Source organism: Chrysemys picta, chromosome 19, assembly GCF_011386835.1.
Source record: "Chrysemys picta bellii isolate R12L10 chromosome 19, ASM1138683v2, whole genome shotgun sequence".
Lineage (NCBI taxonomy): Eukaryota > Metazoa > Chordata > Testudines > Emydidae > Chrysemys > Chrysemys picta.
The window spans coordinates 8,313,821-8,331,906 of NC_088809.1; the positions used below are offsets into that span (position 1 = coordinate 8,313,821).

General features: G+C 44.8%; 2 protein-coding genes and 1 long non-coding RNA gene across 4 annotated transcripts in view; 2 read left to right on the forward strand and 1 right to left on the reverse strand.

Annotated features, from left to right (window-relative positions):
- Positions 1-896: 896 nt before the first annotated feature.
- MRPS23 (mitochondrial ribosomal protein S23) lies at positions 897-5,325 on the forward strand. The gene is made up of 5 exons (XM_005298864.5): positions 897-1,384; positions 1,887-2,063; positions 3,380-3,457; positions 3,566-3,689; positions 4,843-5,325. The coding sequence occupies exons 1-5, from the start codon at positions 1,341-1,343 to the stop codon at positions 4,993-4,995; spliced, it is 576 nt and encodes a 191-aa protein (XP_005298921.2). The 5' UTR covers positions 897-1,340; the 3' UTR covers positions 4,996-5,325.
- A 5,647-nt stretch (positions 5,326-10,972) lies between these two features.
- LOC135976546 (uncharacterized) lies at positions 10,973-17,876 on the reverse strand. Its single transcript, XR_010593762.1, has 3 exons — positions 17,732-17,876; positions 14,725-14,861; positions 10,973-11,106 (listed from the first exon to the last, which is right to left on the reverse strand). It is a non-coding gene; the product is annotated as an uncharacterized LOC135976546 (long non-coding RNA).
- The window catches only part of LOC103307538 (uncharacterized), a 120,774-nt gene continuing 113,679 nt past the window's right edge, over positions 10,992-18,086 (forward strand). For both annotated transcript variants that reach the window (XM_042857853.2, XM_065572802.1), the window contains exon 1: positions 10,992-11,124. In XM_042857853.2, the coding sequence (XP_042713787.1) occupies positions 11,112-11,124 (13 nt within the window). In that variant the 5' untranslated portion in view covers positions 10,992-11,111. The remainder of the gene's footprint in view (positions 11,125-18,086) is intronic.

Here is an 18,086-nt window from a genome sequence, read left to right on the forward strand (position 1 = left end):
AACAGCCCTGTGTCAGACCCCTTGCTGCCCTTAGTATAGTGGCATGCAGGGAGCATAGGGATATGTTGTGGGACAATGTGACCACTAGCTCCAGCTAATCGGAGCTGCTCCTTCCGGAGCTATTCTACTTTGCACATGGGGCCATTCTGCTCCCGGGTCAGCACAGACTCTATCATGTGTTCCCTTGGGTTCCTACACTGAATTCAGCTTAGCCAGAATTAGGGATCATCTTTTCTGAGCAGCCCAGTCCTTTTACAACGGCAGTTGGAACCCGCTCGTAGAAGCCCCCAGGGAACGTCCAACTGCCCTCCATGCTTTCTGTTACTACTCAGTAGTCCTCCATGCTCCAGCTGATCTTTCTGCCCAGAGCTTGAGCCTGCTCTGATGAAGAGATTAGTTTAAAGAGCTTGTGTGTACAGGCTCCGAAATCCTGTGCGCACAGGATCAGAAATTGTGTCTATGCACGTGCATAGGATCTGAAATCGTGTTAAGGATCAGAAATCTTGCCATATCAAATGGGCTTCTGCTCAGCTGGGATCATTTAAAACAGGGTTGGCATCTGAGTGAGGAGATTTCCTGGGGAAGCAGAAGGGGCTGGCCCATATGACCATCCCCAAATGCCACATGGCATCCACGGGAGCTGCGCCTGGGTCGTGCCGGCCTCTCGGTTTGGCCGGGAGGTGTCTTTGTGGCATGTCAATGCACTGCTAGGGTTGCCAACCCTCCAGGATTGCCCTGGACTCTCCAGGAATTAAGGCTGAATCTTTAATTAAAGATTACGTCGTGTGATGAAACCTCAGGCTCTAGGAATACGTCCAACCATAACGCAACCCTGTGCCCCACAGGCGCGAGGCTGGGTGGGCGCCCTGCAAGCTCAGCGCCTCCATGCCCAGAGCACAGGGGGCAGCAGCACAAGCTTGGGGGCCATGCCCGTGCAAGGGTGTGGGTGCCTGGGTGACAGCCTGCCACGGCATGGGGTGCCTCAGACCTGGGGCTGTCTCTTTAAATAAGGGATCGCAGCAGCCTCCCCATCCAGACCCCATCGGTTGGGGGAGCTCGTGGAATTCCCCCAGCAGGACTCTGGCATTGGCTGCTTCTGCCTGGCTCATTAATCCGCCTCGGGCTCTACTCGGCCATCGGCTGCCTCTACCTGGCTCCTGGAGCCGTCTCGGGAATCCACTCGGCCGTAGGCTGTATGGGCCTGGCACCAGCTCGGTCATCCGGCCGGCCGCTCACTTCCGCTTCCGGGTGAAAGTGCGGGCCGGGGCCTGCTGGCGGGGAGGCGGTTGTTAGGAGCCGCGGTTGCTAGGGGCGGCCTAGGACGGACGTGGGGAGGCAGCATGGCGGGGAGCCGGCTGGAGAAGCTGGGGACTGTGTTCACCCGGTACGGGGTCACTGGGGGCGGGGCTGGGGACGTTCCCTGGGGGCTTCTACGAGCGGGTTCCAACTGCCTGGGGTGTGAGAGGGCAGGTTCTTCCCCGCCCCGCTGCCAGGCGGTCTGGCCTGCGGGGCCCCTGTTGGCGGGCTCCACCTCCCTCCCCCGTGTGGGGAAAGGTGCTGTTCCCTCGGGGGGGGGGGTCTTTTAGGGTCGGGGAGGTGCCCCCTGAAACTGGTGTGTGTGTGTGTGTGTGGGAAGGGGAGGAATAATGTGTGTGGCGTGTGTGTGTGTGGGAAGGGGAGGAATAATGTGTGTGGCGTGTGTCTGGGGGTGGGTACTGTGTGTGTCGGGAGGGGCTATAGGAGGGCAGGTGCCCCTGCACTGCCCAGTGCAGTGCAGGTTCCTATGGGCAGGCTGTGTCCCTTCTCTCTTGGGCCTTTCAGCGGGCCTGATTTTCACCTTGTTCCCAGCTCATGTTCTTCCTGCTCCCTCTGCATCTCTCTCCCAGGACACGGGATCTGCTGCGTTCCAGGGTGCTGGCCGAGGCTCAGAAACCCTTGTGGTTTGATGTGTATGCCGCTTTCCCTCCGCTGAGGGAGCCCGTCTACCGGGAGCCCGGTCAGCGCTATGGCAAAGTGAAGGATGTCATCCCTCCCATTCTGTACCAAGAGGATGAGATGCGAGCGTGAGTTGTGCCGTAGCCTTCCATCTCTTTCAAGTTTTCCTGTAGTACAGTCACAGTAGTATCTACACCGGGGGTGGCCAAACCATGGCTCATGCAGCTCTTTTACAGTTAAAGTGCGACTCGTGGAGACCCCCACACTCTCCTCCCATTCTTCACCTACTGGGAGTGACCATGGGGGACCTCTGCATTGTGGTGGGCTAGGGACTTCTGCCCCGTGGGGAGGAGGGTCTCGGGACTTCAGCCACATGGGGCGTGCCTGCTGGGCCTTGGGGCTTCAGCAGGAGTGGGGCAGGTGCCTCCTGCGGGGCTGAAGCTCCAAGCTCCAGTATGCGAGCCCCGGCTCTCAAACTTCTGAAGATTGTTGTATTCCACTCAGAGTGTCCGTGAGTTCTGATCTATGCCCTGAAACACCCAGGAGAGGTTTCAGTTTCCCTTTGAAATTTGCAGTACACTGCAGAGGGTGGCACTAACAGCTATCCAGCAGATGTACCTAGCTGTCACATCTTACTAGAGCCATTGCTCCTGTGTGTAACTTATTTATTTGTTTAGAATTTTTAAAAGTGTCTCTTTCATGTTTAAAATGATAGATTAGGAGAAAAATACAACTGCTCTTTAATCATTGTTTACCTCTGGGATATTTAATTAACTCTTATGTGCTTAGCTGTTCATTTGTACAATAGGGAAATTGTTGCCCATGATACTTCAGTCTTGTGTCTGTGGATGTATGTGTTTATAATCACTGAAGTAGACCTGAAAACCATCACTTTAGATCAAGGCTGGTTTACAGTGGGAAACAGGCATCTACAGCACCACTTCAACCACCTGGAGCTCTTGTGAAGCGCTTTGTGTCAACAGAATGCTTGTAACAATTCAGTGTTCAAGAACTAGTATAGTTGCATTTATTCTGAGTATCAGTGGCCACAGGTTCTTGTTTATAACAGGTTACTGGGAGCAAGGGCCACCCAGGTTCTATCCCTGTCATGGTTATTAATTTGTTGCGTGACCGTTGGCAAGTCATTTTACCTTTCTGTGCTTCAGTTAACCCATCTTTTTAAAAAGTGATAATATTTCTGTGCCTCACAGGTGTGTAGAATGGTTTAAAAAGTGCGTGTTAAAGTACTTTTGAGATACTTGAATGAAAAACAGTATGTAAATGTAAAATATAGTGAGTGGGAAGAGTAGTTAGGGAAATCATCTTTGTTCTATCCGAAACTAACTGTTCTCTGGCTTTACAAGTTCATTAACTTCTCTGCCAGAACTTATCACCTATACACGGATTAATGAGAAATTCAAACTGTGTTTATTTTATTGAATAGGACATTTTATGAAGCATATGGGAATGGTCCAAAAGCCTTTGAACTGTCACAATTAAACTTTAAATCCACCTGCCAGAGGTAAGCTCCATGTTAGAATTAAGTTAGAATTAGGTCTTCAGTTTGTTTAATTAATGGAATAAAATGTTTTGTTACTGTTTGATAAGTAACAAACATCTTGAATTCTAGGTTTGTTGAGAAATTCTATGAACTGCAAAAAGAAGGAAAAATTGAGCCGGAAAAATTGTTTGAAGAAACAGGAAAGCAGCTTTTAGCAGAGGGGATCATTCTGCGAAGAAAAAGAACAGCAAATGTATGCACTATTTAAAAAACAACAACTCAGAAAGGTGGCTGGTAAATGGATACAGAACCACTTTTTAGGTCACTAGTTTATATGCATCCCAGGTCATTAGTGACAAAGGCATTACTGTTTTATGGCACCTGGGTGTCTACATAAATTGACAGGAATTGGGCCCCCTTCTTGAAAGTTTCAGCAGAAAAGTCAAGAATTGAGTTAGACCTGGAGAGTTAACTCCCTTCTCTGCCATAGAAGTGGTCATACCATGTCAAGGTTGAGGTACATTTCTGGGACAGAGAATGCACTGTGGCTGAATGGAGGATTTCAATCTCCAGATCTGTCAAGCCAGTACCTTTCACAAACAGTGAATGTAAAGAACGATAAGGGCTATTCTGTCACTTTGAAGTATACATTGACATATTAATCTGCTTCAGGGGGAAATATTTTCACTGTTCTTAATTTATAAAAAATATTTCTCCTATAAAGGTGGTCCTAATGTGTCAATTCCTAATACATTAAGTGCCTGCAGTGCTTGTAAAAGGTAGCAGTGTTGAAATAAGTGATCTTTGTGGTACAGAATGTATATGCTTATAAGAATGTATATGCTAATAGAATATTCTTATGGCAGTATGCATGATATTGTTATAGAATACAACATATACTATATAACTGGGATATAATTATGACTGGTAAACTGAGCACCAGCACTGTTTTTTTCTGCTGCAAAAGTTGCTGAGGAGGAAGAAGGATGTGGTTCAAGTTAAAGTGTAGTAGGAAGAAGAATCGTTGCTGGGTGAAGAAAAGTTGGAAAGATGAGAAATTCAGTTTAGTTGTGACCTTTCTCTCTCTCTTTCTCTTCTCTACCCCCTCCCCTCCCTCCCCCACCGTCAGTCTTTCCCAGATCCCTGACAGGTGGCAACCCCTTTCCACTTACATTTTATGCTTCTCACATTTAGTGCCTTGAATCTCCTCATATCTTAACTCAGACTAAGATGATAGTAAATTATAGTCTTGATGCTTGATTTCTTCAAGTGTCTATGCATTGGGCTTTTCTGGGGCACACACTGGGACCACAGCTTTCTAATTGACTTTTCATGAAACCCTTGGGGGGAAAGTCAGCACTCTTTGTAGCTGTACTTTATGGTGATCATCTTCCTGTAAACTGTAGGTAGCACAACGGACTCGTCAAGAGGCCAAAATCAGGGATCTTGTGGAAGAAATGAATCTTCAAACCATGTTGGAGGAGAGACAGGAACAGAAGCAAGACCAGGAGGACCATCTCGAATCAACAGACGTGAAGAAGGAAAATCCCTTGTCCTAACAGTTCTATGTTTCTCAGCATTATTGTCTTGGCACGTGTCGTAACATGTTTATAGCCTCTGAACTGTTGAATGCCAATCATCCAAACTGTACAGACTCTTTGACGAGAAGATATTTACTCAAGGGAGGCACGGTTTAGTTGTCCAGCATTGATGCCTGTGACCCTGTGCAGGACACTTAACTCTTCTGCCTCAATTCCACATTTGTCAAGTAGGAATAATTCTTTACATTACAAAGGTCTTGAGGATTCTTTTTCTGAATTGCGCTCCGAGATGAAAAATGTATTAGAGATAATAATGGCTTAGACAATTAAACATTTTAATTAAACTTACACCTTCCTCAAGTGTGTCATTTCTTTGTTGCGGTGGGGCTTATCTTCTCTCGTCGGATAGGATGAATGGTTTTGTGACTGTCTCATCATTGTTACATAAGCAATTCTTCTTTTACTGTAGAAGTGGTGTATGCTTTGTAGCCTTATCTGCTGAAATATCTGCATAAAACAGCGACTGTCATCTTTTAACTTTTAGTAGAGAAGGCCTACTCTTTAACTGTATATATTGAACAGGGCATCTGTTTGGCTTCTAGTTACATTCTTCTACTTCACTACTTTCTTTATTCATATTCTGCTAAACCATAACAATACCCATAAATGTAATCTTGCAATGGGCCCTTGCTGTAACTCTGTAAGGCAGTTGATAATCATCTGTGAAATAAAAGGTCATGATTACACATAGTTATTTGAAGAAGACAGAGGCATGAGCTTTTAGTGAAATAGCCTGGGAAAGAGGAGTCTCTTGGTTTTGGGGGTGGGAGGTGGGGAAGAGAGAAATTATGAACACAACTATGGACTGGTACTGAAGATTAACCAATTAGCTAACAATTGTATTCAAAAAATGTCTGTTCAGTATTTGTTAACGTCCCCTGTTTACAATTAGGGGTTTTGTGTTTCAATGTAAACCAAAAACAATTACTCAAACATCTATCCTATGTATTTTAACAATCAGTTTAAAAAATAAACATTAGACATCCCCCCCTCTTCCCTAGAAAATGGCAAGATTCCTTTAAAGGGATTTTCAATGTGTTTCATGCCTAGGTAATCTATGCTTTTTCCTGTTAATATTCTATGTGTTTCAGTTCACTGTCACCTGTAGCAGCAGTACCATAAGCATTTTTTTTCTCATATGATGACTGTGTGTACTTTGGCGACACAGGATGCAAACAGGAAATGGGGTTTAAAATGCTTTTGAGTGTAAACTCTTGTATGTTTCATTTCTTTTGAAAAAACTGCATTTTGCTCAAATTGATGTAGCCACAGTAGAATGGTGAAACTACACCAAGAATTTTCAGCACTGCTCCCCCTACCACTGTTCTCCTGTAAAGTTAGATGGCATAGTTGTAAAAAATTACACTAATATTTCTATGGTGGTTACTGCTAGGCCACTTGCTAGTATAAACAGCTGAGAAGGTCATGGGTTCATCAAGAGAGGGACCAATAGTTCTGCATCTCCTGCAATGCAGTGTTGTCTCCATTGTCCTGGTCTGGACCCTTGTCAAGATGTTTATGGAGACAGTTTATTTTGAATATTCTCCCCTTTGCATTTATTATTGTGGAAGATGTTCCTCACCTGTAAATAATTAGATGCAGTTTCCAAACAAAAACAAATTAGTGTGAAAGGAAAGGAGTCATGAAGTGAAATCACATATAACTATTCATCTGTTCGATTACATGATCTCCTGTTTAGTCTCTATTGGTTACTTCTGTAACAAATTGCTAAACTTAGAAATGAGAGGAAGTTTTTTCTTTTCAAACTGCTGCTATAGCAAGGTCCAGCCTTTATTTACACAAGCTTTGCTCTCTGCCCCCTCCATCCTTCTAAACCATCATGAGCAATAAAGATATCTGATTGCAAATTCAGGGCTAGATTAAAACCTCTCATTCTGCCCTGAGTATGTAGTTATATGGCCCCAGGACCAGACAAGAGAAGCAATGAAGACTCGGAGTCAATATTTCTCCCCCACTTCTCTGGGGGAGAGGGGAAATTATGTTAGCCCATTTTGAGGAGCAGTCTATTCCCACTGTGCCCCTGACCAGCTGCTCTGGCCAGTCAGTGGAGGGAGGGGAGGGGAGCCAAGGTCTCTCTCATTTCCTGCCTCCTCTGCCTCATCTCCCCCCCCCCCCATTTGCTCACAGTAGGGAGTAGCCGGTGAGTAGTCCTGGCTCTCTTCCCCATGATTAGAATCACAATCTGAGGAGGAGATTAAGGGAGGCATTACTTCCCTTTTCTCCCCTGCATGACTGAATAATGGCTATAACTCTCCAGCCCCTACCAATCAGTTTTGATAAGTATACATAAGAAAGGATCTTTTACAATGTAATACTATACATAAGAAAGGATCTCTTCTGTACTGTTGCTGTGTTAGATTAGTAGTGCTACGTGTAGCCCAAACTTGATTTATAAACTAAACTGCTGTGACATGGAAGATAGAAAGGCGATGTGTATGATAACAGTGTTATTTGGCTGTCAGATTTGTGATCAGTGACATTTGACACTGTGCCATATTCCAATATCATGTAGCCATAGGTTGGCAGCTGTATAATTCAGTGGAGTGCATGTGTGCTATTATTCTGAAGTGGGTAATATGGCCCAATTAACTGGAAAGATTAGAAATGTATAAGTGAGTGCACATGTTAAATGAGCAGGCAGGGGTCAGGTCTCCCTGGTGATGAGGGAGGTAGTTGGCCCTCGCATGGCATAGATAGGGAAATTGCTTTTAGGTAGCTTGCAGTGTAAAAATAGCCTTTGGAGTCTATGGCAGTTTGTTGGCTGACCTCCATATTGAGGATGCTTCCAGCTGAGACAAGCAGTTGGGGTTGTTCTACTGCACTGAGGATTTGTTTGGGCTGATAGGTAATGGGGAATCGGGGCCATCAGTAAAAGACATGAAGTTAAGTATTTTATACAATCAAGAGAAAATACTGTTGAGAACAGAGCTCCATTTTTTATACGTAACACTTGATGGATGCATTTGCCGTGTTCAGACTCAAACGTCAGTCACTGTGACCTTAGAGAAGCTCAACTATTTTAATTAAAAGGTTCTAAGTGAAAGCCTGGGGTGAGCTATTTATTATTTATCAAGCATTTACCTTCCAGCAGTTAGCAAAAGGTCAGTAGCTTCATCCAAAGCTTTGGGTTTTTGTTAGGAGCTTAGATGAAAAAGATACGCAATCAATCACTCCTACTTTGGGCATGTGTGTATGCAGGTCACTACTAATAATTATTTTGGCTTTTAGGACTTTGTACCACCAACACGTGCAGTGAGCGCGTGTCCCTTACTGAGGTATATTTCCACAAAAATAAACACCGGCTTGTGATTACGGTTGGTAATGAGATATTGATTGTTTGCAAATGTCGCTGTGGAAAGCTTGGTTGGCATCTATCATGTTCTCTTGGCTTCTATCCACTAGATGGAGCTGAAGCATTTTCACTATTTATATGGGTCTAGGTTTAGGTCAGCTTCCTTTTATACCATTGCAAGTTTTGAGAAAGTCTGAATGAGTGAACAGTGGAAGTTTCAGAGAATCTAGGGATTCAAAGGAGCGAAGTCCCCATAAGCACGTCCGTTTATTTTATTGCACAGTAGACAGATGGGTGAAGGGGAGGAAAACTAATTTTTTGGTACTTCTGTTAGTGAATACATGCAACAGTGACAATGTTTCCTCTCTCATATCTCTCCTCTCACTTCTTCATGTATTTTCATTATATTCCTCATTGCCTGAGAGCCTTAATTAGTGTGTATAAAGTAATTTCAGATACACAGATGAAAATTGCTGTTCATATGCATTGTACTAATATTAACACTGGCCCTGCCTTTTTATTTTTGTTACTGCAGTCTCATGCTAGCACCGAAAAAGCAAAACATCCATCAAAAAGAAACCCCCTGTGTTCCCTAGGATCTGGTGTCTGTAGGGATATTTAACTGTTATAATCAGAACTGCAGATGATGTAATAATAGAGGTTCTAGCTAAACTTGGACATAAGAAGCTAAACTGCATTGTCTGATCCACTTAATCTACCGCCTAACAACTGTGGTGTTCTGAGAAAGGCCTCCCCTGGTTTTGTGTAAAAGGAGCAGATGTGACCTTGTCATTTGCCCTTCACAGGACAAAATCATGCATTCAAATAATTTCCTTATGCCTGGCAAACCTGGCTTCCGGTATTGTGACACTCATTAATGACTGGAGCCAGGCTTTAGCTGCCTCGGAATCCTACACCCCATTATAGAGCAGCCATCTGACCTTTGCTGAGCTAAATTGCTGACCTCTTTCTTCCTGAAAGCTAACCAGAGGGAGTTCATGTAGCAGCCCATCTGCCTACCATGCTCCACCATGGCTGCTGAGCTACTTTAAGTAACAGTATATGCCGATGTGTTGATTACTAGGCTCTTCGCTCCTAGCGGCATCCAGAAATCCTATTTTCAGGCAATAGGAACTGTGGGTGCTCTGCCTCTCTGACAATAAGGTTCCAGGTTTCTCGAGTTAGGTACCCAAAGCCACTGGCCATGCTTGAAATTTTTGGCCTGTGGGACTTGCCCAAGGTCACACAGGAAGTCATTAGCAGAGCCTGGATTAGAACCTACAAATCCTGACTCCCAACATCTCCTGCTTTAATAACTTGACCACACGCTCCCTAGAATGGACCTTGCATCCAGGTTGCTAGTTTGCTATAATGGTATTAGCAATAAGGTAAGTGATGCAAATATACTGAAGGTCTAGCACTATGCCAGGAAGGGAGATTTCTGTACGTCCACACTGTCTGACTGCAAATGCATTGAGTCTGCTACTGAACCCCATTTTCTATCTTGGACAATGGCATGTTTTGTGTACTATGTTACAACTGAGTCTCGCGCTGATGATGTATTATAGATAAATCAATCATCAGAATTAAGCCTTTTAGAGGTATACACTATTACCCAAAGGGTGGTATTATCCAGGAAAGAACTAGCCCAAGGTGGATTCATGCAGCCTGTATAAACTGGAGGGGCTCCATTGACATTAATGGGATTAGCTGCATAAATTGTAGGGCAGGCCGTGAATTTGGGCAGCTTCTTGATATAATAGGCAATTGTCCCTGATTTACAGATGAGGAAAGTGAGGCACAAACACTGAAGTAATGTGTGTGAGGTTGCACAGCGAGGTAAAGGCAGTGAATAGAACCCTACAATTCTAATTTCTCATCCCCTGCATTCACCACTAGACAAAGCTAGACTGCGTTGGAGCTTGGATATGCCTTAGTGAGCAGTAACACATCTCTAACTATATTATTAGGCACATGCTGGAAGATTAAATACCATCCATGCTATCCCACAGTGAGGTCAGTGGAAGTAAGAATTACAGGAGCAGGTCCTAGATTTGGGGCACCCAAAACAATTCACCAGCTCTGCTGAACACCAGCTGATCAGGCCTTGCCAGCTCCACGTTTTACAGAGAGGTGGGTAATAACTTATTTAATGACGTCTTTTTTTTTTTTAGATAAAGCTATGACTATGAACCCCAAATACTGGAACTCCAGCACTCATTACAACCAATATAGCATTGTAGTAAAATGCTGTTCTTTTTCAACTGGCCTCTACATCTTCTCACTTGTGGGATTGGGGCTTCCTGGTGCTGAGCTGCGGAATCTTCTAGAGAGCTGGGTCTGTTGGAGCTTTAGTTTCCTGTGGGGTGGTGAAGGTGTCTCATTCTTCCTATACAACGTTTTCTAAAAGATACGGTGAGATTTCCCAAAGGGTACGAGGGCCTTTGTTACCCAGGAGCATGACAATCTTATAACTTGGCGCTTCCTTTGCACCCCTGGAATTTAGACAGGTTTATCAGTGTAAATTGCCGGCTCTCCTCCAGGAACAGGATTTGGGTACGTTTTCTTTCTTTCTTTCTATCTGATTAGGGCCTACACCTGCAAGTCTTTGACGGTTAGGAGGGCTAGGCGTACGAGCTGGTCATTTTACACTCATTTGCCAGGAAAGCGGTGGTGGCAGCGGAGGCAGCTCTCTGAGGAACTGTCGACCCAAGGAAAACTGGAGTCTGAGGCTTCTGTATGTGTGATATCCACACCTGGAATGAGAACACCAAGTAAGTGGCTTTATTAACACCTACTTCTCAGGAGAGCTTTGCTTCAGCTCCGTGCCCCACTGCTTCTTAGCAATGCCCTCTCTAATGGCATCTGTTATGTACAGTGAGCATATTTTTTTAAAGAATATCATTTGAACAGTAGGGTTCATAGAATCATATCATAAAATGTCAGGGTTGGAAGGGACCTCAGGAGATCTAGCCCAACCCCCTGCTCAAAGCAGGACCAGTCCCCAGACAGATTTTTGCCCCCGATCCCTAAATGGCCCCCTCAAGGATTGAACTCACAACCCTGGGTTTAGCAGGCCAATGCTCAAACCACTGAGCTAAAATATTAAACATTGCTTCTGTAGCGCTGGGGATTTACATAGTACAGTATAAGACATGGCACAGTGTGCTAATTGGCATTATAAACTTCCATCGAGTAAGAAACATTCCCTGCCCCAAAGAGCTAAGTTTAAAATAAACAAGACATGGGACAACAGTTCTGGGATGGGAGAGTGGGGAGAGATTATTGATATCAATCCTGAAAGAACCGGATTAGTAAACAACTAAAGGTTGAGACGTTGGGGTTTGTTTTTCAGAACCTTTTTGGTCAGGTTTTAATTGTTGTGAAACCAAAACTTGGGGTGGCTCAGATCTCAGTTCAGTTCACCCAGACTCTACACATTTTGGGATTTGCATAACCTGGCCTACATAGCCAGCGATCCAAGACGGTTGAGTCTAGTTCCCCTTGTGGCCTCTAGTTTGACATAGGGTCTGTGGTTTGGTAGCAGAGAGCAGGGGTTTAGTTTCTGTCCGTGGAAAGGTTGGCACTCTACTGTCCAGTGATATTGGAAACCAGTCAATCTTTACTGTTACCCAGTGAAATTCATCCAGTGCAGCACAAGCTCTTAGGCAACACTTAAGCCCGCAAAAGAGGGTGTAAGTGGGACTTAAGTGGTGCAAAGGCCTTGTGCTGGCTCCTCTCTGCACAGGAGTGAATTTCACTTACGGTTACTGCATGATAACTAGGGCTATGTGGGGAACCTGATAGCGAATTATTTTCATCTAGATAACTGTGAGCTGAGTCTTTGTTTTAATGAACAGGGCCTAGTTGCAAAGTGATTCGGGGAATGGTGTAAAAGGGGGATGTTGTGTTGTGTCCCAGTTAATGGGGGTTCATTAAATCAGAGCTCTAAGAGCTAATGCTGGGGAATGTAAGAGCTTTACTGATCCAGTCTGCACTGTCAGGGCACTCACACTGCCCTGACTAAACCTCCACAGTCCTGATCCAGCAAGCACTAGGCTCCATGTTAAAAGCCGGGCTGGATTCTCGAGCCCTGTCTTTTTTGGTTGCTCCTCCTGTTCAGGGATCTGGAAATCTCCCCAGGATATGAGTGACCTGAGAGTGTCCCCCACTGGTTTGAGGCACCCATGCATAAGGAGTGTTTTGGAGGGTACCCACAGGAGCTCAAGCAGCTCTGCTGTCCTCATCTTGGCCTGTTTCCCTGTGCTACTGCTTGTATGCACATTCCAAGCTCATTCTGATGTGGGCTAATGCTATTATCCTCCAGAAATTAAAATGAAGACTGAACCTATAATGTTTCACTGGGAGGGAATTGGGGTTATATATTCCTGTGTAGAGCAGCATTCTATTTCAGTCATAGCATTTAATTATGATTGGTATGTTAGTGCCCACCAGAGCATAACAAATTGTCATTATGTTATTCTGCTGAGTCTAATTTAATTGGCAAGTTGTCACAAAAGCAATTATCCGTCATTTATTTTGTTGCCATAACCACATCTTGGAGAGCACCTGCTGTCTGAAGTGGCGAGGCTCTGCAGTCTCTTGGTCCTGGATTTCTTCCACTTGTCTGACACAAAGACACTGTTTCCTCCTCTTATTTAAAAATAACCTAATTTCCTATTGTGGTCTCATGAATTCTCATGTGTGAGACTGGAAATGCCAAAGGAAATTCATGGTGCAGGTAGCAAGATGCTGAGATGCTCTGTCTGCCTTTAAAAGGGAGAGAGGTGCTTTGCAGCACAGGCATGATCACTTCTGCACCTCTGGGTTGTCTACCTACCAAGGGATTTATTTCTAGAGGGGTGAGGCTGGGCAGCATGGCCTCATGGTTACAGAAATGGACTGGGATTCAGGACTCTGGGAGTCTATTCCTGGTAGACTGGGCTACACTAATTTATACCAGCTGAGGATCTGGCTTACAGTACAGTTTTGGTCTTAACCTTGCTGTGATTCAATTCTACCCATCTGTTAAATGGGTATAAAAATGCTTACCTATCTCACAGGGGGTCTGGGGACTCCTGCTCGGAGATTCTCAGATGAAAGGAAATATATGCTGTGCAAAAAGTTACTATAAGCTTGGAACTGAGGGGTCTCAGTGCTGTATATATTGGCTAGACAGGAGTGATTAAATGATATGGTATGGCACATGCCTGGCTCTGCCCACGTACAGGTACATGGGCTGCTGTCTGAGAACTCAACAACCTCCCTGTCCTGACAGTGTCTAATTCTGCTTTAACCAACTGGTCGTGACTCCTGCTTATTCGTTCCCTCACACTGCCTTAAATCAGGAGGAACTCCATTGAGGCCACAGCCGCATTCTCTGTTGCCTTGCACCCAGTGTGATCCCTTGTACCAGTGCAAAGTGGCTGTAAAACACTAAACCCAAAAGAGTTCTGCTACCCAAACCCTGGTGTAAGAAAGAATCAGACTGAATTGTTTTAGTTGCGCATTTGTAATTGCAGATGTTGTGGCTAATCCATAGGGTCACTGCAACGACAGCGGTAGGAGAATTGCCAGACCATTCCTACCACGTTGAGCATAGGAGGTGCCAGGAAGTGAGTCATCCCAGGGAAAACAATTAATCTGCTCTGTAGAGAGAATGCTCTGTGGAGCTCCAGCAGGGGACCTAGTGTCCATGTGGTGTGTAAGGGAGAGGCATAAATTATAGAGGCTTGCCCCTAGCTCGTGATTCAGGATCGGATTTGTATTACGTGAGTAAATCATAGTCTGATGAATAAGTCATGGGACTAGACTCTCTCTTCGGTTTTGAAAAAGTCAAAATGAAATAATGAGCGAACTGGATGTTTGGAGATAGCAAATTCTGAGTCGGCAATAAATAAAACCCTCAGCTTTTTTAGAAATCATGCTGGGGAGATACAGACACAAGATTACAGTAAAAACCATGAGTTTATTTCAGATTTATTTAAAATATAGAGTCCTTAATATCTGAAGATGATATAAAGATGGGGGTGGGGTGGGGGGTGGTAGAGGGCGAGAGAGTGGTTCAGAGAACCAGTAAAGGTATATGGAGCTTTTCACTTGTAAGTTGAATCCATCCCAGCATTGAACAGGATGAAAATCGTTACCATCTAGCCTGTGTGAATTGAGTTTGGTGGAGTCAGCCAAGTACCTTGAGGACATATGTCCACCTCGCAGAAACCCGCCACGTTTGACATCCTTGTTGACAGTCCCAATAAACTAAGTGGGTCGTGAGACCAGAACTGTTCTCCCACCATTGTGAGTTGTTCCTTCAGAGCTGAAGCCCATTAGCAAAGCAATTTGAGAAAGCCGTACTGATGCCGTTCATACTGTACCTGGTCTCTGGCTCATCAGAGGACTTCAGTCTCCAGAGCTGTCAATCTGGCTAGTTTCATGTGCCATACCTCCAGTGTGGCTCCATCTATCTCATGGATTTTAAATCGGCTGGCTAGTTTCAGGAGCACTAAATTAACTGGAAATCAACATCAAACACACCGAGAAATTAGTCGGGGAACTTTTTAATAAGCAACTCTCTCATAAGTTTTCTGGGGTCCCATAAAGTGTAGAAGGCTGGCAGGTGAAGATTAGTTTTTTTACCTAGCAGCTTGGTCTGGTCAAAGCACTATGAGATTTTTTTTCAGAGACCAGTCCAAAATTGCAGCGATGATCCTTCCTGAGATGATAGGGCTACATGGTAGTTTACCCCTTAGCTTTCAGGGGACTGGTACCCAAAATCATTGCGACACCAAAACAGCTTTCCAGGAGCTTGAGGACTGCAACTAATTGACATACATTTTTAAATAAAAAGAAGATGCATTTTAATGTCTGCGTTTCCCTTTGTACCCTCCCCATCCTATCTGCCCTCCATTGGTGGTCCCTTCCTCTTCGGTAGCTTGGATTAGTTGGCTAAAATGGAAAAATGGTCTTACAGTTAAAACAGAGGGACTGGGTTTTGTCCCTGGTTCGGCTACACACGCTGGGCAAGTCATTTTGCCTCTCTGTGCCTCATTTTGCCTGTCTGTAAAATGGGACAATGATAGCTGCTTCACAGGGACGTTGTGAGGTTAAACTCATCAGTATTTGTAAAGCAGTGTGCGTTCCCTGGATGGAAGACACTGTATAATTGGAAAGGGTCATTAAGGCTTAACTAGAACTTTTCCTTGTAGTTGTATCTTCCTTGATTGAAGAATAGAGACCTGTGTGTTTCAGTTCAACAGCAATAAAAACCTGCCTTTTGTCAGGCACTGACCTCACCTTTCATGGTTAGAGAGAGGGGTTCGTTTTAAGGTTCTTCAGGGTGTGCTGGTGCCACTCCCACTTGCCAGTATCACCAGCATCTTACCAGTTTTTCCTCCAACAGTGTAATCAGCGAGGGAACCAAATGATGAGGCCCTTGTAGGGACACACGTGCTATCAACTGGCTGTGTCTGTGCACAGCCGACGTCACTCAGTACTCCGTGGGGACACTTCCAAAGTATCCAGCCCTCTTGGGCATGAGTGAGACCCAGGAAATGACAGTGGCGGCTGTTAGTGTATATAAAGCCATTGTGCAGGGGGAGACTTGGAAACACCCAGACATCTGGCTAAACGAAGGGCCAATTAGGTGAGGCTGCCTGCGTTTCAGCACTGAAGTAATCAAGGGCAGTAGGTAGAAAAGCATAATGCGCAGAAGTCACCTGTGAACATCCTGGGTCAGATTCAGCCCTGTGGCAACTCCACAAAAGTCAAGGGTGTTACTCCTAGGCCAGGAGTGTATTTGGCCCCATCTATTTAAAGAGATACAAATGGTTTGTGATGTAGTGATGGCTGCTTTGGAGGTAGTATAATCAAGTAGGTAGAGCAGAGAACAGGGGAGCCAAGACTTCTAAATTCTATTCCCTCCTCTACCACTTGCTCACCTTGTTCTCTCTGTGCCTCAGTTTACCTGTATACCATATGAAACAAGAAAGCTTAATGAATGAATGTTTGCCAACTGCTTTCAAGGCCTCAGATGGAAGTATTGTTATCATAATCTGTGGCAAAAACCATTGCTGAGAATTTGTTTCAAAGTGAAGTTTTGTGTATTGGTTTCCCTTAATTTGTGTGTATGTGTGAGTGTGTGGGGGGGGAGGGGAAGAGTTAAGCTTTATTTTTATTAAAGATCATAGAGGTTTGCAGAAAAAAAAGGGGAAGAATATCAAGGTTACAGTCTAATGCTTCTTCAAACATTGCTTGCAGTGAAGGAAAAACTGGCTCTATTTGAACGGGTTTGCCCATTTTTAACCGTGATTCCACTCTGGCCAGTGTTTTATGATAAAAATAATGAGCGCTTTGAATATCAGTCAATATTTCTGTACCACGAAAGGGACAGTCGTAGGTGGAATGAGAGACGAGCCTCCACAGACAATAATTTGTCTTGACAGGTCAGTTCCACTGTTGCTGAGCTGGAAAAAATTGATTATGGGAAATACACATTCTCTGTCCCCAAATTATGTTCCCTCTAATATTAGGAGAAATAATAATAATTAATAATGGGGCAGTGGCTGTCCATTAGTATCTGTACAGCACAACAGGGCCCAGGTCCTAATTTGGACCTTTGGTCACTTCCATAATATAAATGGTGCTCTGCTAACTCCTTTTGTCACAGCATCTCAAACAATTAATTAAGCTTTACAGACTATTAATTAAGCTTCATAGCAGCCCCTTCTGGGAAATAGTGTACAGAGGGGGGAACTGAAGCACTGAGTGGCTAAGTGACTCACCCCAGGTTGCACGGTTAGTCAATTGCGGAAATGGGAATAGAACTCAGGCATTCATATGAGCTCAGAACTGGGCAGTGTCAATTCTGAGTGCACGTGTGCCCCCACAAAAGCAATTTCACATAAGACAGAGCAAGCTGGATCTAAACTAGGAACGAAGACACAAGGAGCTCTTCCCCCTAAACTCTGAGCTTGCCAGCTCCTCCCCACCGAGTTCAGCACTTTCAAACAGTATCACTGTCACCCAAGAGCACACGGAGATCTTAGTAAATGAGTAAGTGGAGCCAAGGAGAGTTTTCCCATGTTTCCTGAGCTGGGGTGACAGTTAGGATGGGGAGATTAAGAACGGCCATCTGCTCGTCTGTCTCTGGACCACGGGTGTTATGCATGCAGACATTTACTAATCTCTTCCCTGCTTCGTCCTGACTGCACACATAAAGACAGTCAACGCTGAGTTCTTTTGGAAGGGAGGAAAAAGGAAAAGAAAACCACACACACACTCTGCAGTTAAGGGGGAAATAACACCAATTTGAACAAACCAATTTCTTTTTCCTAGTGAGTCACTCAGTCTAGAATTCCCCAGCTCCCCGCCCTGGAAAATTACCAGTTTCCTGAACGCGTGCAGATCTCAGTGCAACTCTTATTAAAATCCATCATTGCAACTGTTGGCTATTGGAAAGCTAACGAGGCTCTGTCCACTCCCTGTGCTCCATGATGGAACACAGAGCACCCTTTCTTCACTTCCACCACTCGTGAAGGCCAGTCGCCTGAGCTCATGTTCAATGGGGATGTCGTGAGTGGCTGATGTTATTGTAAATGAGGTCACTGCCGCACAATGTGCCTTTCTCCTATTCATTGTCTGCGGAGGGGCCTGGCTGAGTCATCCTCTGCCACTAGATGTTTGCGAGCAAACAACATTGATTTTGGAGATGCAGGGGGCAAACAGGGCTCGGGGATGT

Excerpts from the sequence above, each read along its gene's own strand:
- MRPS23 (XM_005298864.5), top strand. The coding sequence starts at position 1,341 with ATGGCGGGGAGCCGGCTGGAGAAGCTGGGGACTGTGTTCACCCG. Across the intron at positions 2,064-3,379 it reads CAAGAGGATGAGATGCGAGC|GACATTTTATGAAGCATATG; the intron begins GTGAGTTGTGCC and ends TTTATTGAATAG. Across the intron at positions 3,458-3,565 it reads TTTAAATCCACCTGCCAGAG|GTTTGTTGAGAAATTCTATG; the intron begins GTAAGCTCCATG and ends CTTGAATTCTAG.